This window comes from Canis lupus, chromosome 1 (genome assembly GCF_048164855.1).
Source record: "Canis lupus baileyi chromosome 1, mCanLup2.hap1, whole genome shotgun sequence".
NCBI classification, from domain to species: domain Eukaryota; kingdom Metazoa; phylum Chordata; class Mammalia; order Carnivora; family Canidae; genus Canis; species Canis lupus.
In genome coordinates, this window is record NC_132838.1 from 50,231,138 (window position 1) to 50,258,010 (window position 26,873).

The following is a 26,873-nucleotide window of genomic DNA, read 5'->3' on the forward strand; positions in this document are numbered from 1 at the left end:
AAAACAAAACAAAACAAAACAAAAAAAACAGGAATGAGGTTTGAGATACCTCCTTCGTCTCCGGAGCCAGCCTGATGGGGAAGGAAGCTTCTTACAGGTAGACGTGTGTGTATCTATCAGCGAGCTATGCTTCCCTATCTCAAAACTGTTCAGAATATATTTTAAAATTTGATTTCCAATCGGTTGTCTAGGTACACAGTTACCTGTTTTACAGAACAGCTGTGAAAACTTCTATGAATAAAACCGGTGGCCATGGGACATTTACAAAGGGCCAGGCACTTGACATGCATTTACCTCATTACAAAAATCCAGTGAGTAGAAATTGTTGTTCCCATTTATAGATGAAGAAACCAAGGCTCAGATGAGTCAAGGCCACATAATGGGAAATGTCAAGACTTGGCCTATCAGACTGTACGGGCCACACTCCTCCCCACCACACATTACCGCCTTCCCAGGGCTGGAGCTGGCTGCCGAAGCCTGGAGGACCCACCTTTAGACATGCTGCAGAAGGAACTCAGCATTTATTTTATAGCTATTTCGGGAACACCTGCTCTGTGTGTGCCAGGTACTGTGCTAAGTCCTAGGGATGCGGCAGTAAATGGGGTACAGTCTGTCTTTAAGTGGAGGCTCGTGTGCGTGGGAAGCTTCACTGAGCTAGGGATACAGAGGGACAGTTGGCCTAGATCAAAAATCTCAAGCTCAAATATACGCAGCAGGCAGAAAAGATAAATGTACGAGGCATGAGGCATGGGGGTATGGTGCACTGCAGCCCCCTCCAGGAGGCATGTCCTTCAAAACACCGAGCCATCGCTCAGCTCCTACAAACCACCAGCAAGAGAAAATGCCTGGGCGGTGTTACCAAATCTGAATTTTTTTTTTCTTTAACAGATCCTGGAAATCCAGTTTATGTGGAATTTCTCACTTTAAAAATGTCACATGGGTCAAGCAAAGCACCTGAGGCCCTGAGGTCCTGTGGGCCACCAGTGTGCAACCTCTGGCTGAGCTAAAGGCCTCTCATAATGCTGAGCTCCAAGCTCGCTCTAGAAAAAGCCTCAGACCACAGTGATGCCTCCCCAGCCACATCTGCCGCGGTGCTGAGTATGTTAATATGAACATTGTGGAGAAAGGATAAAATTCAGTTCAGTTCATGGTGCTCATGGGCTGGAACTGGAGTATAAAATGAATTTAAAGAGCATCTAAGCATATTGCATCAAGAAGCTTGAGGGCAGTGTACCCTATGTTTTCTTTGCTAGACTTTCTTAAGTTTAATTTTTGAATAGGTTCAGGTGGTCCAAAATTCAGAAAGTACAACAAAATGTGCATTGGAAATCCCTCCCACCTGTGTTCCACAGCCACCGATTCCACAGATAGCCAATATTCTGGTTCTTGCATATTCTTCCAGAGACAAGGTAAATTTATTTTTATAGAAATAGTAGAAAATGTACTTTCTATATTTTTCTTTTTAAAAAATTAATTAAGTAATTAATTGATTCATGTATTTATAAACATGAGGTTTGAGCTCACACCCCCAAGATCAAGACCTGAACTGAAATCAAAAGTCAGATACTTAACTGACTCGGTCAGCAAGGTGCCCTCCTCTTTTTAAAAATAATAATATATCTTAGAGGGCTTTCCTTCTCAGTGTGTATAAAGCTGCCTTGTTCTTTTAATGGCTTAGTATTTTATTGCATGACATGCCATGATTTATGTAAGTGGTCTCCAAATCAATGAACATTTAGGTTGTTTCCAATCTTTTGTTACATAAAAAAAATTGTCTTAAATAGTGATCCTGTACATATGTCATTTTGTACATAAAATTCCTAGAAGTGTGGAATTGCTAGGTAAAAAGAAATGTACATTTTTGATACTATTGTCATTTTGCCATCATAGAGATTTCAGATTTCACTGGCAACGTAGGACAGTGTTTCCCCACATTCTTCCCCAACACAATGTTACCAAGTGGGTTGATCTTCAACAATCTAAGTTGTAAGTAGTACAGTGTTCATTTGTACTTCTCTCACTACGTAGGAAGTGAGCATATTTTCATATCCTTAAGAGCTGTTTTTATTTTCCTTTCACTGAATTATCTGTTCAAGTCCTTAACCCATTTTTTTTCTTTTGCGTGGTTCCTCTTTGTTAGAGCGCTTTATATACTAAGAAAAGTAGCTCCTTGTACAGGAGTGAATATTTTCTCCGTGTTTGCTATTATTTTCTTAACTTATGTTAGTTTTCAATACAGATGTCTTTATTTTTATAAAGGCAGATTTATTGATCTTTTTAAATATGGGTCCTGGATTTTTTTTGCTGTACTTACATAGTCCTTCCTTTTTATGAAAGTATAAGGGTATTCTCACTATTTTACTGTTTCTTTTTTTTTAAAGATTTTATTTATTTATTCATAAGAGACACAGAGAGGCAGAGAGACATAGGCAGGGAGGGAAGCAGGCCCCCTGCAGGGACCCTGGGATCATGACCTGAGCCAAAGGCAGGTGCTCAACCACTGAGCCACCCAGGAATCCCTATTTTACTGTTCCTTTGTTTGTATTTTCCGGTCTTTGAGTTCATGTGACTTGATCTCAATGGATGGTATGAGGTATAAATTCAACCTCATGTTTTTTTTTTTTTTTTCTTTTCCAACTGGCTACAGAGTTGGCCCCAACCTGTATGGAGGATTTCAGCTCCCTACCTCTGCATGTTTTCAGCTTCATCAATAGTCTCAGGCAAAGCCTTCCCTTTGGTCTCCGGGAGCAGCAACACCAGTCCCCCAGCAACCAAGCCAACCACAGCTGGAAGCCAAACAGATGCAAATCACATTAAGTGCTAGAACACACAGGCTTTATAATCAGAACTCCTCTTACTTCTTAAAAGTTTTTTTGCATGTGATTTTCTATACTTACAGATTTCTTTGCTATCTCTGACTGTCCTATAAATATTTTGCTGATTCCAAACTCCGTTGGGTTACAATTCCTTATAGGGAGATGAAATACTTAACATTTTAAGTCAAGGTTATTCTAGGCTAGAGAACATTGCCATAATATTAAGATACATTGGAGTTAGAAAATAACTCTGAAAAAAATCCACTCTAAGGAAAGGAAGAACATAATCCTGCCAATATAAAGCACTTAGTAATGAAAATGAGTCAGAAACTTGGAACATGACTAGCATCCAGAAGTAATGAATCATATATTACTGCATCACAGTGTTTAAAAGTATAGCCAGGCTTATGCTTTTAGTTCTAACTGGAGTGTTCGATAAATTCCTTTTGTTCCTTTTTCCTTTGTCTCTGGCTGTAATGTTTAGCACATGCTGGGGGCTGATAGTAAACAGTAGAGTGTTTATGTGTCTTTAAATTCTCATTAACGTTTTGGGTTTTAAGGTTCTGTTTTGCTATAATAGAATGTAGGAAATAGATGAGGGTTGTTCACTAGTTTTGGAGTTCCAAAAAAATGCACACTGTCCTCCGTTTTTACATCTTTACAAAATGATGGAAACAGAGGCCACAGAGCTCAGTGGTTCTGGATGCTGGCTGTGGCTCTGGGTGCCTGGGGTCCCATTCTGAGCCCCCACTCACTGGTCTCAGAGCCCTGGGAAATTCAGCTCTAGGTTCTCGGCCATCAAGTGGGGTGATATTCCCACCTCACATGCTTGTTTGAGACTGAAATGAATTCCTGTTTGTTACGTGGCAATGCCTGCCACAGATTATGAACGAAGTAGCCACCCTCAGCAGAGTCTCTCCAAACATCTAAAGATTCACTCCGCTGTAACTCATGCAAATAATAAATATATCACTCTGGCTTTGGTTCTCTGCAGTGAGTGAATTATGAAGAGAATATAATAGATGAATCAAATTATCATCCCTTTAACTTTTTATATTTGCAAAGGTAGGCTTAATTAACTAGGGTATTTCTTAACAGTTTTTTCCAGTGCTCTTTCAACTGCTCATTTGTTGATTTTCAGGCTTCTAGATAACCGCTTCTGACTACTTCAAGACCACAATCATCAGTATACCATCACTGCGTGCAAAAGAAAGGGAAAGGAGTAAAAATGTCCAAATATTAGTTTTGTTTTGTGCTAACTACTCAGATTGGTGACAAAAGAAGATGGAACTATAAGTATCAATAAAAGTGGGAGTTGGCTTTGAGTTTACTTGAAATGGTGAAATGTAGTTAAAATCCTTTATCTTTTCCAGGGATGGTAAATCCTGAGAGAGAGTCAACAGAGGCTCTGCTAGGTCTGGACTTTGCATCACACTGTTAAATGGTACTTAGAGAAATCTGAAGTCTCTGTTCTCCGCCCAGAAATGTCTCACTGTCCACCTAAGGGAATGGCCAAGACTAAGTTGCCTCCACCTTCCCTGAAAGGCAGGGGTACAGAGTGTTGTGGTACTTTCCCAGGATGGAAAGAGGCTCTGCACACGTCCCTCAGTGTTGGGAGAGGAAGACTTCCAGGGTCCCCTAAGTGGTACCAGCCACTCTGTTGCCAAATCATGCTTATACTAAGATAAAGAGCTTGTGTTCTATCAACTTTGGCCATCTTGCTCTTATTAAGTTGCAATGTAGAGGCATTCATTGGGTCTGTTTTGAGGGTGAGTTTTATCAGCTGTGTGGAACATTTGCTGGCACATCTATAGCAGTGGAAAATTCCCCCCTCACAAATCCCTTGAGAAGAGGAATAAGCAGAGATGCTTATGTGCGACAATGTGGAGCGGTAAGAGAAAAGCCATGTGGGTGCAGAGCGTCTTGTCCTCCCTACCCTCAAATTAAGTGAGTGTTGTAGGCCCATGGGGAAAACTGTTACATTTTTGTCAAATTAAAAGTGGCTTCCAATGGGTCTAAAAGAAGACTGAGCTGGGTGCCTTGAGGCTTTCTGGCTAACATGAAGAGGTGAATGCTATGTGTGTGAATCTGAGCACTTCTCCTCACACCTCTCTGTGGTGCACAAGAGGTGGTCTGTCCTACTGTCCACAGTTGTGGAGAAAGGAATGGACATGAATAAATGGGAGTGTCCAGGATTTCTGGACCCCTTTCACAGTCTGTAGACAACATGTTCAACATCGGCCTCTGAGTATTAACTGCTGATAATCAGATTTGTCCCTGTCACCTTCCATGCTACAGGCTGGGCAGTGGGGGGAGGAGGAGGGCTCTATATTGGTACATTCCTTCAGTATTGGAGGGAAGGGCTGTTTCAACCCTCCTTAAATCTAACTGCCCAAGGAATTTGAAGAAGGGGTGCCTGACACCAACATAGGTGTGCCATTACGCTAATGTATTTCCTTAATGGTGGTCTTTGTTTCCCCTGGGTTTTGAAATTGCTCTTTGCAAAATTTTAACCACTTTCTTTGAAGTAATGAAGTGAAAAACTTTGTACTTTCCCACATTTGGCCATAAAGGAAGCAGAAAGGATGAGCTCTTCGGCAAAGGGACCCAAGGAGGGGTGGAAATTGGTGAGGAGAGAGTTAGGGGTGTTTTTCAGGCAAACGTCTTTCTAGTTCACTCCTTGAACATTGTCCAGCTAAGGCCAGGAGTCCTAGTGGCTCCTACACTTGAGTCTTAGTAGCTACTAATAGGATTACCTATGCTAATATTTAACACTAAGAGTAGGTACTAATTACTAGCTGCGCTTGGTAGTGGCCAGTATGCATGATGCCCATTTTGAGATGGAACAATGGAGGTCCCTAGAAAAATAGATTTTCATTCAAAGACACATCTGAGGATTTGTTACCAAAAACCACCAGTGGGAGCTCATGCCAGATATTGGTAAGCCGGTAGACCAGGAAGGGTGTGATGATGCCACCGATGTCACACATTGAGGAGCAGACAAGGACACCAAGATTCCTGAAATGCAGGAAACTGACTTAACTTCCAGTTTCTCATCGGACAGTAGTTATCTCCCACCCAACCCCCAAGTAAATTCTTCCCCAAATCTCTAAAATGTCTGTGAACTGAAAAACAGTGTTCACATTTTTTTCAACACACAGATGGTGTATGATTCATAATTCCACTCATATTCTGCTATACTTGTGTTATATTAGCTTTTCTGGATATTTTTAATTTAATTTTCAGTTTTTACATTGGTCATCTGGCTTCCCTACATTGTTCTATGGTCCTGTTCATACTGTTTCCTTTCTTTTAGGGTTTTTTTTTTTTTTTTTTTTTACTTTTTATTTATTTGAGAGAGAGTGAGTTAGAGAGGGAGACAGAACGAGCTGTTGAGGGGAGGGTCAGAGGGAGAGGGAGAAGCAGATTCTCTGCTGAGCAAGGAGCCTGACTATGCCTGGGGCTCAATCCCAGGACCCGGGGATCATGACCTGAGCTGAAGGCAGACACCTACCCAACTGAGCCACCCAGGTGCCCCCTGTTTGTGCTGTTTCTGATTACTCTCTCCCATGGCCATTTGGTAATCTCTCTCTCTCTCTTGCAATCAATACCTCTGTCTCACCACACAGTGTCTGTATTTCACCCTAGCCTATAACTGAGATGTGGCCTGGCTACTGTCTTTAAATGTCCTTGTCATAACTCTCTTGCCCTGTGTTTTGAAAAGGGAGGTGCCCTCTGCTGGCACTTGTAGTAGTTCTAGCCAGTAAGTAAATGTCCCATTCACCCTCTTCGCGTTGAGGAAAATGCGCTCACCTGATGAACGTAGGGTACAGTTCCGCATTGACCAGGCAAACCATTTCGAAGGCCATTGTAATCCCCATTCTACCCAAGCACGAGACCGTAACTCTTAGCCACTGTAGATCTGAGGGGCAAAAATGCACCACTTACACACACCACATACAATCCCTGGTCTGCGAACCATACTCCAGAGGTGTGCAAGGGAAAGTCCACATTCCATAATGGGATGAGAATGCAAAATTCTTCTTCTCTAAACTCAAGACTTTTGAACGAAATCTCCCATGTCTGTTAGTTTTAACCTTGGGCACGAGTCTAACACTCTCTTTAGATCTCAGTCACTAGGGAAAACAGGATTTTACAGGTTTCCAGAGCTGGGCCAACTCTAGTTTATACAGGTTACCCAAAAGAAACAGCAAAATATGGGCAAATCTTAAATAATTGCTAATAACTAAAGGGTTCAAACAAAGTTCCATGTTGCCAATAAGATTCTTTTGTACAGGTTTTTGCTCCCATTAATTGAGAAAGCACTTTGAAAGGAAGGAAAGGAACTAAATAGTTGTGCATTGTTTGCATTGGCCTAAGCTTTCTTATTTTTTCTGCAGGATGATGCAGGGACCTCAAAGGAGTTGCCTAAATAGTAGTTGGGAAATGCTGGAAGAAGCCTTCACCCTGGGCCTGCTCTACCGCAAAGCCCATGCTCTCTCTGTTCTGGGCCAGCTTGAGGGCCTGTAGCAGGTGTTCTCTTAACCTTTCTTGTTATAGTATATTAGGGAACAATCAGGTATGATTATATTACACCAGGCAACGGTTGGGTACAATTGTTCTTAAAGACAGGGTGGCGACATGGGTTTGCTCAGGAAGGTCCCAGATTCTTTCCAAATTGACTTCGATGATAAATTACATGGTAATTTATCACATCAGAGAGCTGTGACATCCCCTCTTCTCAAGGCCTTGGAAGACAAGAACCCAGCTTGGCTTGACACTCACCTTCAGGGATGAAAACCGATGCAAGGCAGGCTGCCCCTGCCACTATATTTGATGTAGCCCATGGATACCGACGACCTATACGGTCAATAGTGAGGATGATGATGATGGCAGCTGGGAATTCCACCAGGGCAGAGTAGAAGAAATCCAAGTAGATATTGCTCCCTGCAAGGCCCATGTGCATGATGAGGCCTTGGTAGAGAACAGAGCTTGTGAACCTGAGCAAAGAGGAGAGCTCAGGTCAAGTCAAACACCAAAAGCAAGTCATCAACAAGGAGAGCCTTCTGGAAAAATAAGAATTGATTGTGGGTCACCTTTCTTTGTCACCTATTTATTGCTATTCCCTCCACTCTACTGCTTTTACATTATCTGATCCACTGTGGTGGCTGACTGTGACCCCAGAACCAGGAAAGGAGAAGAAATCAGGATGGCATTCCCTGGCTGAATTGAAAGGTAGGAAAAAAATATCTTTCTAGAGTGATTTATTTGGCTAAACTGTATCAGGTTATTAGTGGATGTTAATTATTTCTCTCTTTGTGGTCTTCTAATAGAATTGGGATCAAGGGGATTGACTACTTAATTCAAATTTTAGGGAACGAGAGAACCAAATGGGTACCAAATAACCAAACAGGTAAAACCTCTCCTCTTGCTGATTTCTCTCCTGACATAATACAGACAGCATTTTGACATTTTGTTTTGTTGACCGGAAGTGTTCATCATCTGTAATGGCAAATATGAGGACACTTGGCAAGAGTCAAAACTATTCAGAAAAGGGAAGAAGGATTCGAAGCCAAATTTCCCTGCTGCATTTTATATGCAGTATTATGCAGTATTGTCAAGCTTGCTAACTTAGTTCCTGAGGAGCTTTGTTTCTGTCCGTGATTCCAAATCTTCATTTGGCCAGTGTAAGTAAGTCCTGGGGTACACCGAAAGGAAAGCGGGCTGCACTAAGCAAGGCTTGGTGCTGAATGAAGGGCTCAGAGCCCTAGGGGCAGCCTGCAGACAGTGGAAACCATCATGTGTCAGCCACGGGATTGTGCAGCCAGTGGATTACTCTTTGTGGTTTATTCTCATTTGTAAGTTTCTTTCTTTCTCTAATAGACAAGACAGAGAAAAAACCATGTACAATAAGAAGAGATCTATACTCATCGTAGGTATAAAAGGAATAGTTCTCAGTTTGGGCTGTATATCAGACTCACCTGGAGGATGTTAAAGTATTGGTGCCTAGACATTTCCCTGGATCAATTCAATCAATATTTTCTGGGGCCAGGGTGTGGGTTCTGGTGTAGGCATTTTATAATCTCGCAGGAGATTCTAAGGCAATGCCAAGGTTGAGAGTATACTTATCTATACTTTGAGACTGTAAGCTGATTTTAAACACCTGCTTGAAAAAATGATATCAGGAAAAACTGCTTTGAATGAATCCCCTTACTGTCCACTGTTAGTAGTTATACTGGATTGAGGCTGTGTGACAGTGCTCTCTTATTCGTTCCCCTAATGTGGATGATGGGGCTTAAAAAACGTTTTTAGAGTGAAAAACATTCCTTACCAGTTGTACATCAAGATCAAAGTGTGTTTTCTTATTTGAGGGGTTCTGATCAAGTCAAGAAATGACGGATTCAACTTCTCATCAACTTCTTCATCAGGTCTGAGGCTCTAGGAATGGAAACAGGAGGAACAGCTTTGTGTGGTTAAAGACGACATCCCTGGGTATTGCAGGGAATCACAACAGTATCTGACCCTTGCTGAGGGCTCATAGTGAACTTTTCATACTTACTAGTTCATTAAATCTTGGCTATCCTGGAAGTTGGTTTCTATCTTTTTCACCCTCTTCCACAGAAGAGGAAGCTGGGATAAGGGGTTTTAGGTAAGTAACTCATGTGCATATGTCCAGCAACTGAAGGTCAAGCACAGTGGGGTAGAAGGAGGCCCAGCCCAGGGGCTCTGATGGCTGAGGGCACAGGGTGGTGGGTGTGCTCCCTGCCAGACCAGATGTCGCCCAGCAGTCAGGAGGCTCTGTTCTAGGACCTTGGCACTTGGAACAGCTTGGTATCACCTGGAACTTGTTAGAATGAAAGACCTGGGGCCCCCTTCCAGACACCTGAACTGGAATCTGCAATCCTGCAAGGTCCCCAGGAGCAACCTGGGCACAGGTATTAACATTTGAGAAGCCCTGCTCTAGGAGAAAACAGCAGGTGGTGCAGTTGAGATTCAGTCTCCAGGGTTTGGGAAGCAGAACCTTTGTTCCTACAGCAGCGCGGGAGGGTGTGTAAAAGCCTGAGGAGTGAAGGGAAGAACCTCCAGCAGACTTAACCGCTCTCACATGAACTCTGAACTTTGGCAAGACAGTGACTCACATGTGCTTTAGTCCCTGAGCAATCTCCAAGAGGATCTAAAACTTCAATCAGTGCTATGCTGGTCATCAGTGGAAAAAAGTATCTATCCCAACCACTCAGAAACCAGAGAGGAGGTGGGAAAAGTCCCAATACTCACTCTAAATCATGTCAATCATAAATGCTTACTGGCAACCTATCTTAGATCCTTGCACAGAGACGATCACTCTTATTTTGACAGTTTTCTAACCAGTTTGAGTTTTGCTTTTCCATCCCCTGTCAGAGCAAAAGGCTTACACCAAAGGTGATAAGGTCTACCAAAGGCAAACCATGACATGCAGAGAAAATGGACACCCCTGTAACTTCTCTTATTTCAGAAGGCAGGAGACTGATCAAAACATTTAGGGGCAAGTTTTTATCCAGAATGTTTAAAATTCTAAGAAATTATTTATGTCTGAAGACTCTTCCCTCTGGGGAAATCTCCCCTCCCTGAGTGTCTCAGTGGCCATATGGTAAGGAAGACATCGGGTATTTGGGTATGAGTGACCCACACAGCCTTGGGTTGCACACAATAGAAGCTCCTTGTTTGCCTTTAAATGACTGTTGGGTTCCTTTTAGTTTCATGTTTTTGATTGATTTTGAATTTTTTACCAGGGTCCATGAATCCTAGTACAACAGAAATATCCTGTTGCATATGGTGGACCCCTTCTGTGACACTCCCATCGCCCCCCCCCCCCCCCATTGAGAATGCATGGCTTTCCCAGATCCTCCTGTCACTGTTCCCCAATCTGATAGTTTAGCCACTTGCTCACCTGAAGGGAGGCAGGCAGAGATTTTCCATTTTTCTTTGCAATGTACTTAAGGATCCTCATGGCTTTAGCATTTTTACTCTGGGAGATCAGCCACCTCGGAGACTCAGGAATGCACCTAGGGTATAGCACAAGTGTGGTCAGTGCTGTTTAGTATGGAATCGGGGGGGGGGTCTTCCTGAACCCCCATCCCCAGAGGTCGTAATCAAATTTCTGCAAGAGATCTTACACAATGAAGTTCGGCTGGATCTACAAAGGAAATAAAATTGTGTAGGGGCTGGACAGCAAAGGAAATCAACAAAATGAAAAATTAGCCTATTGGATGGGAGAAAATACACAAATCATGTATCAGGAAAAGGGTGAATATCAAAAATATACAAAGAACTACAACTCAAGAGCAAAAAAAAAAAATCTGACTTAAAAATGGGCAGAGGATCCTAATACACATTTTCCCAAAAGACATACACATGGCCAATTCGTACATGAAAAGATGCTCAGCATCACTCATCACCAGGGATATCCAAATCGAAGCCACAATAAGATGTCACTTCACATCTGTTGGAATGGCCAGAATCAAAAAGATAAGAAATAACAAAAGCAAGCGCCCCGTGCGGCCCGGGCATGCCCAGAGCTGGTGCAGCGGCCCCGGCCCTGGGAGCGCCCGGGCGGGAGCTGGCGGCCGGGCTCGGAGGGGCCGGGTCCTTCATGATGAAAGATTTTGAGATGCTTCTCTCTGTGTGTAGTTGGTAGTTTGGGTGGTGAAGAGATGGCTGACAGTGTCAAAACCTTTCTCCAGGACCTTGCCAGGGGAATCAAAGACTCCATCTGGGGAATTTGTACCATCTCAAAACTGGATGCTCGGATTCAACAAAAGCGAGAGGAGCAGCGTCGAAGAAGGGCAAGCAGTGCCTGGCGCAGAGGAGAGCCCAGAGTATAGAAAGGAAGCAAGAGAGCGAGCCACGTATCGTTAGTAGAATTTTCCAATGCTGCGCTTGGAATGGTGGTGTCTTCTGGTTAAGTCTCCTCCTGTTTTATCGAGTGTTTATTCCTGTTCTGCAGTCAGTGACAGCCCAGATTATTGGTGATCCATCACTGCATGGAGACGTTTGGTCGTGGCTGGAATTCTTCCTTACAACCATCTTCAGTGCTCTTTGGGTGCTCCCTCTGTTTGTGCTCAGCAAAGTTGTAAATGCCATTTGGTTTCAAGACATAGCTGACCTGGCATTTGAGGTATCAGGGAGGAAGCCTCACCCATTCCCTAGTGTCAGCAAAATAATTGCTGACATGCTCTTCAACCTCTTGCTGCAGGCTCTTTTCCTCATCCAGGGGATGTTTGTGAGTCTCTTTCCCACCCACCTTGTTGGTCAGCTGGTTAGTCTTCTGCACATGTCCCTTCTCTACTCACTGTACTGCTTTGAATATCGTTGGTTCAATAAAGGAATTGAAATGCACCAGCGGTTGTCAAACATAGAAAGGAATTGGCCTTACTACGTTGGATTTGGTTTGCCCTTGGCTTTCCTCACAGCAATGCAGTCTTCATATATTATCAGTGGCTGCCTCTTCTCCATCCTCTTTCCTCTATTCATTATCAGCACCAATGAAGCAAAGACACCTGGCAAAGCATCCCTTTTCCAGCTGCACCTCTTCTCTTTGGTGGTTTTCTTAAGCAACAGACTTTTCCACAAGACAGTCTACCTGCAGTCTGCCCTGAGTAGCTCAACCTCTGCAGAAAAATTCCCTTCACCGCATCCATCTCCTGCCAAACTGAAGGCTGCTGCAGGCCATTGATTGCCTGCCATCCAGAGGGGATGGGTGGATTGGAAGGAGGCTGTAGGAGCTCTTTTTCTTGTCCCCTCCTCTGCCAGGGAAGGCAGGACCCACTCTGCCAAGGGCCCTTTGCATATTCCCTTGTCTCTGAGGAGCTGGGATTTTTGTCTCTGGTGTGCTTAAGGCAGAATCTTCCTGACACCAGTGTGTGGATTTTTAACACCGGTGAGTCTGAATGGACCACAGGTTTTTCTGTAGTTCTTTTCTAGCACTTGCCAGCCCCCGTGCCCGGACTGATTGGAATACGTTTTTGGTCCCTGTGCCATCGATCCTCCCAATTCCCTGTCCTGCCTTCCACCACCCTTGGATGAACGGATTTTGTAATTCTAGCTGTTGTATTTTGTGGGCCTGTTTTTGTTGTTGTTGTTGTTCTTGTGTTTTTCTGTGAAGCACATATATTGGATGAGGGAGATAAAGGAGTATCTCATCTGCTCCTGGTCACTCCCTTTATAGCCATCACTGTCTTGTTTCTTGTAACTCAGGTTAGATTTTGGTCTCTCTTGCTCCACTGCAAAAATACAAGCCTGAAGAGATGGGACAGGAGGAAAGACCTCACAGTCAGATGCAGTTCTATCATGGGGGGTAGAGCGAGTATTTTATGTTTATTATTCTGAGAGCTGATTTCTCAAAGGAAGGGGTAAGAGTTTGAGGTAAGGTGTCGCAGAGCTCACAAGCGAGGCTGCTGAATTTAGCAGAACACTGGGATGCTTTAATAGAAGCTCCTTGTTTGCCTTTAAATGATTGTTGGGTTCCTTTTAGGAACCCATATCTCCTTGAGCAGGACTCTAGCCACTTGGATCTGTGTTTGGAGAGGACTCTTGGAGCAGCTGGTTCAGGGTGGGTGGTAGGAAGAGGGACTGGCCGGAAGGAGTAGCAGGACCGCCCTGGTGGTAGTTCTGGCCAGGAGTTGGGAAGGCTCCAGGTCGGGGCATCACTCGGAGAGGTGGGGCTCAAAGGTAACTTGGGAAGGAAGTCTGTGGGAGTGCAATGGAGAGAGGAACCAGACACAATTCCTCAGTTAAGACTTGACATTAGGAACAAAAATGGGGTGTGCTCAGTGGCAATCAACCCACGGCCCACAACGTGCATCTTTTCCACTGTGATGCCCTAGGGAGATTTTTCTAGATCACATTTGGTGGGGGTTCAGCTCAGTCGCCCACACCTCAGGAAGCAGAGCCAGTTCGGCCAGGGTTGCAAGAGCTGAAGAGCCAAGAAGGTGAAGGACTTGGGAACCAGGTCAGGAAAGACGGGAACCATAAATGGCTAGCCTGCAAGGGAAACATCTGGAAGGACTCTCAGTGGCATATCCAGATAGTTCAAGAACTGCCCAGTAGAATAGAAATTAATTTTTTGAAGCTCTAAGTGCAGAATTGGTAACCCCCTGGGTAAACTTACTGAGAATGTAAATTTGGTTGAAGCTCATGTTTTTTTTTGTTTGCTTCTTTTGTTTTGTTTTATCCCAGAAACATGGACCTGGGCTTTCTGTGGAAGGAGACTGAAGGACACCTTGGAATTTGGAAAGATGCTGTGCATTCGGGGAGTCAGCCTTTTCAGTAAAATGAAATAGTTTAAGTTATTTCCTGTTTTGTTCCAAATAGACTTACCAGTAATAGAGCAAGAAGCAGATGTTGGGCAGAGTAACAGTGAACTGCAGCCACCTCCAGTGAGGAAGCACATACGCCACCCCAGCCAGCAGCAGGAGCCCAACGGTGAAGGCCACTTGGTAAACGATGCCCACAGTTCTCCGATAGCTCCGCCCGACAAATTCTGTAACTGCAGAAAGAATCCAAATGGTCAATGTAAGTCAGTATGACAATGAGTTGGCTGCCCGACTCTGGGGAAGCACCAATGCCAACCTCAAAAACGAAGGCAAAGGGCACCTGAGTGGCTCAGTTGGCTAAGCAGTTGCCTTTAGCTCAGATCATGATCCCAGAGTCCTGGGATTGAGCCCCTAGTTTGGCTCCCTGCTCAGCAAGGAGTCTACCTCTCCCCCAGTTCATGCTCTCTCTCTCAAATAAATAAATATATATTTTTTAAAAAGGAGGACAAACTCTAGAGTTTTTTTATACAACTTTCTGAAAAACTTTCATGTTCTTTGGGGACTATTTTGTCATGATTATTGCTGTTATATTAATTAATATAAGATCTTGTAATTCCACATTGGGTGGGGTGAGAGGCCTGCCAGTATGAACAAAATGTTTGATTTATAGGGTCATTTCAAGGGCAATTACACCTGAATTTAACATGTGTGCAAAAAAATTTTTTTGAAGCAATCCAAAGTTGTTTTTATTTTTTTTGTTTTGCCTTTTTTCTAAAACAAAACAAAACAAAAACCCAACAACCAATAATCCAGTTGTTTTATTTGCAAAATTTTGATCAAGAATAGTAAGGCAATGGTAATTTAAGACCTGAATAAATGGATCAAACACTGACTTGAGACTGTAGGTGATTTTTATGTAAATGAACATCTCAATATAGCTTGTTGTCTTATATGAATTAAGTATTTTCTTGGCAGTCCTGATAATGTGTGTAAATGGCTTGGAAACCTGGCAGTGGGTTTCCATACTGATTGGTCAGCTAGGACTCACTTGCAAGAACTGATTTTTAAATCTCCAGGAATTTTGCAAGCTGGTTATTAAATGTATTGGTATCTTAAAGCCAGTCATGGTGGGAATATTTACAACTTAGAAATCAGACAACCCCCCAAACCAGGGCTTTTTATTGTCCAAGAGCCAGGTTATCACATACCACTGCATGTGGTAAAAAAAAAATATCAGCTTTATCCCATTCCATGAAGTCTGCAGTACATGGATTTAAGGACTAGTCATTTCTGCATCACAAACATACTAGAATTTAAATTCCAGATATTTCATGAGCCACAGATCTTTTGCTTTAAATGTTTAGTAATCATGTTAAATACATCAACTATTTATAAACCATATAGAAATGCATCCTAAAATGTTTCTATATATTATTGCAAATTATCAAAAAGTATTTAAAACAGAGTTAAACAAAAGCCTGTAAGTGCTCAATAAATAGAAATATTTTGAAGTGGTTGGGGTCACAGGCAGGGTCTGGGGATGGCGGTGCAGAAAAAGGTCGTTCAGAGGGCCTGGAGAAGAAATAATGGGTAGAAGGCTGAAATTTAAATTTACACATTTAAATTATACATATTTCTGCATGTTATGTGTTCTAAAAAACCGAATTACTGATTGAATAACTGTACTTTGATATATTCCTTTGCTGCTCGCATGGAGATTAGATGCCTACCACGACAGCACGTAATAGCATCCAGCATCCTTCTTCTGTATCTCACAGAGATCCCCAAATTAACTTTACCAGCTACAGTTTTAAACACACATATTCTAGCTGTGAGGGGTAATACCGGTTTTATGATAGTGATGGTTTTAATTTCAAAGCATCCACTTCCCTTTGTATGGATGCTATTTGACTGTAGCTGAGAGAAAGTAAAGATGGAGCTCATTCCCAAGCTCTAATTATGATGCTAATTTTTAAAAATATGGCTTTGAAGATGTTATGCTGTTAGGATTCAAATATTCTCCTATACTCCATGGAGCTTCAGCATAAGACTGGCTGCTAGTGAGTGGGATGGAATGATGTTCCTGGTCAGAGGAGGCGCTGGGGAACTCAGGCTCCCCACAGGGCTCATATTCTCCATTTCCGGGTATATCAAGTAAGTATAACAGTGGTTTCCTAGAATCCATTTATGCAAAGCAGTAAAGTCCCCTATAAATCTGACGTATCTCTCATCATTGAATTTTTCTTTATGTATAGGTCTGGTAGGCCTGGTTTTCTCTGTATGTAACACCCCAGGGTACAGAAAGCATTTTTCTAAAAAGTTATATGAGAATCTGGATGGCATGACGTTTACTCTCATTTCTGCCTTCATTGTTTTCTTTATAGGAACAATGTAGAATGAGTTGACTGAAAAGGCTTTAGAAATCCTTTTGATACAGAACAAAAAAGTCTCTCCACATTCTCTTGAAGCTGGGTCCATTCTTGGGCACAGCCCCCTCCCGTCTCTTGAGGGTTTGGGCAGCAACATGGCTTTGTTCTCACAGCCACAAGCAATTCTTACTCTGGATGTAGCCTATTAACCAGCCTGCCTTGCTGACCAGCCCCTGGATCAAGCGGAAAATTAACACCCATGTATAGTTTGGGGAGACAGCCATGAGAACTCCAGATGCAGTGTTTATGAGGATTGTGACCAAGAGGCAGAGCTTACGGCCAAACCTGCAAGGAGACAAACAAAGAGAAAAAAGAATTAGAGTAGACTCATGACGGTTGTAGAGAGTGCATGGAAGTACAGAAATCTTAGGTGGAGGTTTACTTCAGCATTTTCCCCAGGGCACTCTGAAAATCCTGTGCACAATGAGCCCCATTCACCCCAGGGCTTAGAGAACCTTCTCAGTCCCACACTGTGGAGAGTATTCAAGCAGGGGTGATTCTTCCAAGGCCACCCAATGCTGAATGCCCTAGGGGCCCGTCTGGGTCTTCCATCATCGTAGGGGCTGGGGCCTTTGCGCTAACAGTCTCAACCAACTGGCCACCCAAGAGAAGTTTTTGCTTTAGGAAAAAGAAAATTCAGTGTTTAATATACTTCCTAATCCATTTTCAACACTGCTTTCTGGCTTTGTGGTGTTTGCATGTCTCCACGGAAATGGTCTCTGGTGGGGGTCGGGATGGGGAGCCTTTGTCTTGGAGCTTTCCAGCAAGATAACTTCCACCACACCTTCTTCTGTCCAAGGAACTTGGGTTGTTTGTTTGTTTGTTTTTTCATTAAATGTTTTTTTGGAGGGTTGGGACTTGGGTTTCATCAGCTGAGGGACCCGGGAAATGTCCCAGGACACAGAGGAGAGGAAAACTTAGAGATGTGGGTTGAATCTTGGCTTTATCACTTACTATACATGTCAGCCAGTTACTCAACCTTTTTCAATTTCCTCAACTGATGAAGACCTATCTGACCTAGTTGACAAGAGGATTAAAGTGAGATATTACACATAAAGAGTTAGACACTTGGCCTCCCCCATTTCCTGCCTTCTGTTTGTAAGCAGGCTCTCTGAAAGTTGACTTGGAGCAACTTGTTTATGGTGTCATTATGTCATCATGTCCACCTCGTTTTGTTCTAAGACACCCCTTAATTGGCCATTAAAGGATATTTTAAAGATTCTTCATAGAAAGCAGTGTTTTGTTTAATCTTTACTTACCTACTTCAAACTGAAGAATCACAAGGATTTTATGTCATTTGCTTTGCATATTCGATGGTGGCTGAACATTTTTTACCAGCTGCTCTGCTTGTAGGCAGCTATGTTCTAGTGACCATTTTGATATCAACTGACCATGTGAAAGTAATCCACAATGTCATTAACAGTTATTTGGGCTGTGAATGTTTTAAATCTGAAATTTAGAGATCAAGCAGTCTCATAAGTAATTAATGTAAACTACTAAACTTCTTAAAACCCTGTTTAGATGATTCATTTCTTAATTCTCAGTTAATGATTCCCCACTGTAAATATCTGCCTTCTTGGCCTTTTTTTTTTTTTTTTTTGAGATAGAGCAAGAGAGAGAGAGAGCACAAGTAGGGAGAGAAGCAGAAGGAGCAGGGCTTGATCTCACAACCCTGAGATCATGACTTGAGCTGAAACCAAGAGTTGGATGCTCAATTGACTGAGCCGCCCATGTGTCCCTGCCTCCGTCGCCTATTATTCAAAGTCTTCCAAAGTCACATCTCAACAAAGTGTTTTAGCCTTTCTTCCCTTGTTCTCCAACCAAACCCCATCCTTTACCCTCATGGAATTCGTAAACATTTGCTCAGAGGATGGCTCTCTATCTTCCAGAGTTGACTTGGGCATACCATACCAATCATGCTCCCACAGGTGGATAAAATCCTGTGGCTGAAAAGAGAGAATATTTACCATTGGAAACTCAGAGCATGGAAAGCTTCAGAACATCAAATCTATGATGCAAAACACTTCAGTGAGGGACATGTCTCAAATGAGGACATAATGCTGTTACAAAAATATGGCGTGGCTGGAAGAAGTTTTGAAGACCTGGGATAGTGGTTTGAGACTTTTTCTCCCTGCAACAGAACCATGTAAGTGGTAAAATGAAAAATAAAGAGATAAAACAAGAGAGGGGGGTGGACTCCAGCACTGCTGGTTTCATAAATCCTTTAGCTCCTTGCTACTCAATGTGGGCCAGGGCTCATCAGCATCACCTGGGAGTGGTTTGAATGCAATGGTTTGAGACTTTTCTCTCTAGACCTGCTGGATTAGAATCAGTTTTAACAAGATCTGGGTGGTTTGTATGCACATTAACATTGGGAAGCACTGCTTTCATTTCACTGAATTTCCTCTTCTGCAAATGGGGGATAAGAAAATAATTTTTAAAAGGCTGTTATGATCATAAATGACATATAGCACACAAGGATACCTGGGACATTGTGGGTAGTGGGGAGCTTATTTTGGAAGATTTTACATAGTTGAGTAAGTTTGACGATGACTCACTGGGACTTTGATTCTGCCCTGACCTAGTTCTATCAGGAAATACAGACAGTGGGTACTGGCTTTTGCAGCTAATTATTAGGCTTTCAGAAAATTTGTGAGCTAATTGTTGAACACGGCCATTGTTAAAAATTAAATCATACATTTAAGGAAAATATATTAAAAACATGTGTGATAAATATGCAAAAACATTGCTTCCCAATTATTTTACCATGACTGACCATTATCTATGCTCATGAGATAATTTACCTCTGTCGTATTTGTACAGTGGAAATACTGTAAAATGGTGCATATTTGTAGCCAATTCTGTGTTCAGTGACCTCACTTTGGTAGCTTGAAATGACCATGGTGGGAGCAAATATACCATGGAAATGAGCAAATGCTAACATTAGGGCTTTATTCCGCAGAAAACCAGTCATTGGACTTTTACAGGCTTGCCAATAAATAGAGGACTTACAATTTCTGATCAGTGGAGTAAAAAAAATCTAGAATTGGTGAAACATTACTTTTTTGTGTCAGGTGACACTAAAAAACATTTTTTAGGAGGTTTGAATGATGACATAAATTAGACATATTATAAAAGGTTTATTTTCAAATTCTCTAACACATGCTCATCCTTCCTTCCTCCTGTCCATTTGCAAACTGACCTTCAGAAAGTTGACATGGTGTAAACCTCAGTATCCCTATTTACAACCTTTTCATAATATCCTTCCGGTTTTCTTCTAAAAGATAACTTAATCAACTGTTGGTTCATATTTTTCAAAAGCATCATAGAAGACAATCTATTTTATTTAATATTGGTTTAATCTGTAGCATAAAATGCATTTTCATGAGATTTTTGTACCCTTGCATAAAATCTGAATATTATCCAGAAATAGGCATTAAGTATGCAGCGATAACTTGCCTTCTCTTTTTCACCCACTGGTTGTTGCCTTACTTCCCACTCTCCCATGCACACATGAGTAGAACAGAAAAGAAGAGGAACAACTACCAAATCTTCAGACAATTTATGAAAAAGAAGTGGAGGTTTGGGTATCTTTTTTTGGGGGAAGAATAATGAGTAATCAACTTTGCATAGAAGATTTCAACAATAGGAACAAAATAATGAGATCATCCAAGAAGGTAGATAATTGAGTGAGGCTTATAAAGTCAGGAATGCACTGTCAGGTGGGGAATTATAACCGGTCTCCTACTCCTTGAGTGGGATGAGAATAATTAACTCATTTATTTAACTAGCTGTGAGGCTCAATCACCTATTTGCTCACTTCCATCCTGGCAGCTGAATGTTAGGATCTACACCATACAGGGAGGCAGGGAGTAGACATGGGCCAGTCAGCCACACAAGGGAGCAAAGCAGACTTTGGACTGCCCCTTGCCAGCAGCTCTCTGGACTTAACCGAGTCATCTCAAACCACAGACCTCGCTTGTGGGGCAGTAAAAATAAAAGTCAGTCACTTTCCTTTTTACCTCATAAGCCTCCCACATGAAGTCCCAGGAAGTACCTTTGAAGAAAGACTGAGCAGACAGTTATAGAAGTGGCATGATGGACAGAGCTGCCTTGTGACCCAGTGGCCTCAACTGCCCTGCCCCTCTCCCTCCTGCTGCTACAGCAGATGACCCTGGGATGGGACAGACTAACCTATCATAATTAATCTTTAACTCATTTGCAACTTTTCCTCCAGCCTGACAATACAGCAGCATAATCAAAGAAAATATTGGATTTACATTTAATATAATATCACAGGTTTCGGTTTCTTTGCATCACAGAAATAGTTGGGGAGGGCAGCAAGTATAAAGTATGTTTGCTATTTATTTTAGAATTAAATATATACTTATATTTTGTAATAAATTATAAATTTATTAAATAAATTGTATTAGATATATTTATTCTACAGTTATATATCACGAGCTCATGGGTGGCTGGCTATTAAAAAGGATGATACTATCTAAACAGTTGAACATGGTGCGTGGTACCCGGAAAACACCCAATAAATGGTCAGTATTATGAGTGCTAAAGTCCCAACTATAAAGCACATTTTTCTGTTCCTTTCCCTTTGGAGACTCCTAAAAATATCTAATTAGCCATCAACCTAGTAAAGATGTATGTTATAAGGAACTTCCAGAACACCAAATTTGGGATTACAAAGTGATTGATAGATAAGACATACAGGCACAGCTGGATTCATACAACTCCTTGAAAGCTGGCTCCCTGAAGACACAGACTATATGAGAGGACCATTTGCTGTATGTTCTACACATAGAGATCTTTCCTCATCTCACTCCAGGGACACTAACATTGTGGATATTTACCTCTGTCAGTGTAGATGGACCCAGTTTCCCTTTTACCAGATCATATCCTGGGCTCCTCACCTATAATTACATCTGGTCCCCAGTCCAGGATGCCTGCAATGCTGTGGGCCAGGCAAGGACAGCCGCAAGGAGCGTCTACACTGGCTCTGGGTATAGGAGGGGCAGGAAGAGGAAGGAAGACCCCAGGGGCCCTGCAGGCTCAGGAATGGGGAGATGGTGATGAAGCCCATGAATCAGGAATCACACATCAAGTCATCTATTACTCTTCTTTCTGACCCCCGGCTTCCGGATAGCCCACAAGGAAAAAACTGCTGCTTAATGTAGAAATATCCCTCTATTCTCCAAGGAATTAGAATATATTCACATTGCTCATGCTGATCTAAGCCACAGAAGAAATCTCAAATTGTCAAGACAATGACATGAGGCCAGGAAATTGTGGTCTGGGTGTTTGGGGAAAGGATGCTACTCAAGCAGGGGCAGGAGAATCCAAGTGCTTTCCAGACCTTCAGGAATACTCAAATCCCATCACATTAGTGCGGCACCTACCTGTCTGCTAGGTAGCCGATACCCACAGAACCGATAAAAAATCCTACGTTCACAGCCGACTGAAACAGGTCCAGCATCCAGGAATTGGCACACACTAGATTAAACTGCAGAGGGGCGAGAAGTTTCCCGGGGTCGGGAAAGAAAACAAAATCCTCTTAGACACAGCTCAGCCCGGGAACTCATTGAATACTCCTCTCGTTGAACCAATGTGGCTGAACGACAGGGCAATAAACGAACTGTTCTCTGGCTTATGTGAATTTTCTTTATACAACTGAAAAATTTGTCCCACGATCTACTTGGCATTCCCTCTGGAAGTGTGTCATTAGGCCAAATTCTGTTGTTGGCTAAATCAGTTGAAAGCAGGTAAGTACTCCATTTACACCCCACTCTCCCTCTCTAACTTTGATACACAGAAGCAAATGGGTGTGTAAATAGGATACAAATGCTGCCCTGAGGAAGCTGGGCTGGTCGGCTTCCCTTTGCTGTCTCTTTACTAGTAGAGGAATCAGGAGCATCTCTACAGGCTCTTACATTTGCTCACATTTGGAACAAGAGGCAATGTTGAAGGAAAAACAGGTGCTGGCCTGGAAGTAGGGAGATCCAATTTCTAGAACGAACTGCTAACTCTCTCCCTCTGTGGCCTTGGGCAAAATCTTTCTCTGTTCCGGGCCCCAGTGTCCTCTTCTCTGTATGAAAGGGTGAGATCAAGCCACGCTGTAAAGCCTCTTAAAATTGTATGGCGTTGTGACCTGTAATCTGTGACTTCAAATAACTACTAGACCATTTGAGAAAAGCTCCTCTACCTAAATATCTGTTCGTATAGAACATCCTCACGTTATCTAAGCGGTCCATTTAAATTAAGCCAGGCAGCTAGCTTTCTCTGTATTTTTAGAATAATTCCATTCTCCTATTTCTCTTTGTCTCCAATAAAAGCAGGTCTCCACTTTTTTTTTGCTGTTTTCTCTATATTTATTAAAATGAGGCTTCATAATTAGATGCTAACATCAACTGGAGTTTTTAATAAAGGAATAATAGTGCCTTAGTCAAAGCTCCAACCCCAGGTAATTATATGCAATCATTTTGAGCAAATCATAGAGAGAAAAAATAGCCATCAAGAGAAAAAAATGTATCCCATCACAGGAAGGCACCATTCAGGTAAGTTCCATGAGCTTTCAGGTATCTATCTGTTATGCTGGCAGAATGGAGGGCTTCCAGAAAAAAAAAGAAAAAAAAAGAAAAGAGCAAGCTTGAATATTTCCCCTTTTCTGGAAATTCTGCTACGCTTGGTTTGTTTCTTACCCCTGAAACTTGCATGAACTGGAATCCTTATTGTCAGAATTTGATGAAGTCTTAACTACTTCGCTCCTACTCCAAATACGAGGTTGCATGTCTTGGTTGGAAACTAGGATTTTATAAGATACCTTGAGTCCAAGGAGCACGTCCAGACAGTGTTAAGAGCGCAGCCTTACCTGGCTTCTTCCTTAGGAGCTACTCTGCTGGCTTTTTCCTGCTCTAGGTCCTGCGCTCACTCACCTCGGTCACGATGGAGGAGCCGGGCGTGTCGTAGGCCCAGCCGTGCAGACAGGGCCCGAGCGGCAGGTGGCTCCTGTTGGCGGCCAGGCCGGCCAGCGGGTCCACGCAGCCCAGGGCGCTCTGGTTCCAGTCCACCGCGTAGCTGCGGCACTGGCGGGGGAAGGCGTCGCCCGCGGGCCCCGGGCCCGGCACCGTGTAGTTGAGCTCCTCCGCCGCGCTCCAGCCGCATCGCCGGCCCAGCTCGGCCGCCCCGGGGCTCAGGCAGCGGTGATCCGGGGTGAAGGCCAGGAAGACGATGCCCACGTAGACGGGGGTGAACGCTACAGACATGAGCGCTAAGAGGAAAAACGTCTGCTTCTGGAAAAAGTTAAATTCCCCTATGTGCTCCAGAATGTCATCCACAGTTGGCATTATCTCCGGAGGCAGGAGAGGTCCCGATGCTTTTCCCTGCGCTGGTGCGAGGCCCTGGCCAGCTCAGCACAGCTCTTGAGCAAGAGTCTAACGGTGGAAGGGAGTTTATTTCAGAAAGTGACCAGCCTTTGATCCAGACCTTTCCTGGCTCAGGCTGATTTCCAGCCGTGCGCCCTCGGGTGGATGTGGGTCCCGCTGCTCTCCCCAAACGCCCCCAGCGAGCAACAGGGCGAGATGCTGTGTTCCTTGTAAGGTCACACTCCGCAGGTTTGTGCTACCTCATTCCAGCACCACAAACAATCCCTCCTCTGTATCAGTCGGGGAGAAATCAGAGAGCTTTCACCTATCACAGACCTGTTAATCTTTCCCTAGTAAACTAAGTTGTCCAGGAAATTAATATATTCCTATCTCACCCACGCAGCCAGACTTTCCTCTAAGGTGCTACAGAGAATGCACACACATTTGGCTTTGCTGACCTAGTGTAATGTGAATCATGGTCTTGGGTCAGAGGTCTTGTCTGGGTTCAAAGCCGTTTGCAAATTTCTACAGCTGGCCTCATTCTACAAACAGCGAGTGCACTGGGGATCCATGCTGTGGCTGCTTGTTTTGGTTTGTTCCCGGATTTTATAATTCTGCTTTTTAAAGAATGCTGATGTGGCATTCTTGCTTTTCAACCCTGAAGTGTCTTTCCCTTGATCCATTTGGGAGGAAAGAATAAAATGTTCACCACACGTGCAGGTCAAGTGCAAATGCAGGCTGGAGCATCTTTGTTCTTCTTTGGACCTAGAATTTTTGCCCATGGTCAGGGATGCCTCTTTATAATGGGGTTGGATGCATCCAAACACAAGACAAACAGTCTGTCTTTCCTGGTGTGCGAAAGGATACTTGCTACAGCGGGAAGCTGCCACATGGAGACGGTGGCCTGTTGATATATCTGCATTCTAAAATTCCAGAAATCTGGAGCACCTGGGTGGCTCAGCAGTTGAGCATCTGCCTTTGGCTCAGGTCATGATCCTGGGGTCCTGGGATAGAGTCACATCAGGCTCCCAGCGGGGAGCCTGCTTCTCTCTCTGCCTATGTCTCTGCCTCTCTCTGTGTGTCTCTCATGAGTATATAAGTAAAATACCAAAAATTAAATCTAGGTTTCTTTCTTCCTTGTCTTCTGTTGAACAATTGGTGGGTATGATAGCCCGAGGATACTCTTCCTGCTGCAGCTTTGAGCCTCTCATTTTCTTGAAAAAGCAAGAAGCAGGTGCCTGTTGGGCCCCCATCAACCTCTGCTGCACCTTTGTTGGCTCACAGGTGTGCTCTGCTTGGTGGCATCAGGCTGGGAGGATCTCCACCACTGCTAGCCCTAGTTTGCCCCTGGCTAAGTGAGTGGGTTCAGACTCTGTAAAACCAAGAGTTCAGGGGTAGTATTTCTGGCACAAAAGGTATAATGACAAAGCTCATCTCCAATTATACCCACTGACTATTCAATAGGAAACAAAAAAACCCAACAAGAAACGGATAAAATTTCTTGGCCAGGAGTAGGCTGCAGTGAACAGGGATCTTATCTTCTGTGAACACCAACTCCTGGGAAGCCGTGGCTCATTCTGTGGCCATCATGGGTGCCGAGGAGCATTTATGAGAGATGAGGCTGCGGCCCAGTGTGGCCATGCATCTGAGATGCATTCCAGTCTATGCACGAGGAGCTCCCCAGATATAGATATAGTTTTCAAATAAAAACAAAAAATCATCGATAAAATAAAAGGAAGATAAATGAATAGTTCCAACCAGCAAAAAGATAAGGCAATGTCAAACAAGAAAAATATACTTTTAACTTTTGCTTCCAGGAAAAATAGAGTATGTGTACTTTATTCTTCCCCCTGAGAACAATGAAAATCTCTGGATACCACTTATGAAACAAGTGTAAGAGACTGAGCAGTGGAAAGAAGGCAAACTGCTAGGGACCTCTGCACCCAAAGGCATGGTGGAGGGTTTCCTCCCTGGGTTTTCTTTCTGCTTCACATAAAACAAACTGGGTGCTGGAGAAGCTGGCAAGCCAGAAATACCAATGGGCATGGGCATCAAGATCCTCAACTAAAGCCTGCTCTCTCTAGATTCCCAGGAATATGTTCAAGCTCTTTTATAACCCCTGTGGACATCTCATCCCCCCTTTAAGTGTTTTGGCCAGTCTCTTGTCAACTTCAAATCATGTTTGTCTCTTCAAATAGTCTTAAAACGATGTCAGAACGCCATGCAACACAGCATTGCCTTAAAAGTTGCTGTCTGCAATCCTGCAGTGGGAGTTAGTCATCCTAACAAGGGTGCTGAGCACCGTGGGCATTATTCACTAGCTGGGAAGAATTGGCAGGGGCCAGCTGTTGCCTAGACCAGCCTCTGTCAAATGTATGGTTCCCTCAATAAGATCCTCAACACACAGCCACTCAACGTTGGAGGCTTGCAGCTTCACTGTCCAATATTTCTAATAAATGGGGAGTTCTATATTATATAACACTGGTGTCTGTCCCTGTACAACCTCGACCTACTGGACCTAGTTCTCCCCTCCAGGATGACCAGAACCAGAACTCCTTCCTCTTAGAGGTGACACCCATCATGTGATAGAGATCTGTACCATTGCTGTGACTGATGTGAAGAGATTGAGGTGGTCTGTTGTTTCTCCTAGGAGTCAAGCGTGGGCGGCTGTAGCTTTGGTCTTAGCATCACAACCTCCACCTCTAGCCTCTTCTCTGACCCCAGGCACTGAAAGCAGAGGTGGACTTACAGAGTGTCACTGCCTGTGGCCGAGAGCATGGCATGGAGGAGGGGGACGAGGGGAGCTCCATCTCCGGAGCATGTGTTCTGCTCCAGGCTGTCTTTGAGGTGCCATGTTCCCCTGACTGCTCTCCTTTAATCTGAAGAACATCCTCGTGTGGTGGATATGAATATTCCCTTTTCACAGACCAGGACACTAAGGATCAGAGCAGTATAGGAACTTCC

General features: G+C 43.4%; 1 protein-coding gene and 1 pseudogene across 1 annotated transcript in view; one reads left to right on the forward strand and one right to left on the reverse strand.

Annotated features, from left to right (window-relative positions):
- LOC140635351 (solute carrier family 22 member 2) overlaps positions 1–24,296 on the reverse strand; it is a 31,835-nt gene extending 7,539 nt beyond the window's left edge. The window contains exons 1-10 of the mRNA XM_072829891.1: positions 23,481–24,296; positions 21,948–22,051; positions 16,667–16,821; positions 14,172–14,340; positions 10,744–10,858; positions 9,148–9,254; positions 7,602–7,816; positions 6,630–6,738; positions 5,722–5,834; positions 2,687–2,786 (exon numbers count right to left, since the gene is read on the reverse strand). Of these exons, the coding sequence (XP_072685992.1) occupies positions 2,687–2,786; positions 5,722–5,834; positions 6,630–6,738; positions 7,602–7,816; positions 9,148–9,254; positions 10,744–10,858; positions 14,172–14,340; positions 16,667–16,821; positions 21,948–22,051; positions 23,481–23,891 (1,598 nt within the window). The 5' untranslated portion in view covers positions 23,892–24,296. The remainder of the gene's footprint in view (positions 1–2,686; positions 2,787–5,721; positions 5,835–6,629; positions 6,739–7,601; positions 7,817–9,147; positions 9,255–10,743; positions 10,859–14,171; positions 14,341–16,666; positions 16,822–21,947; positions 22,052–23,480) is intronic.
- Positions 11,433–13,148, forward strand: LOC140617001 (etoposide-induced protein 2.4 homolog pseudogene; annotated as a pseudogene).
- Positions 24,297–26,873: the final 2,577 nt, after the last annotated feature.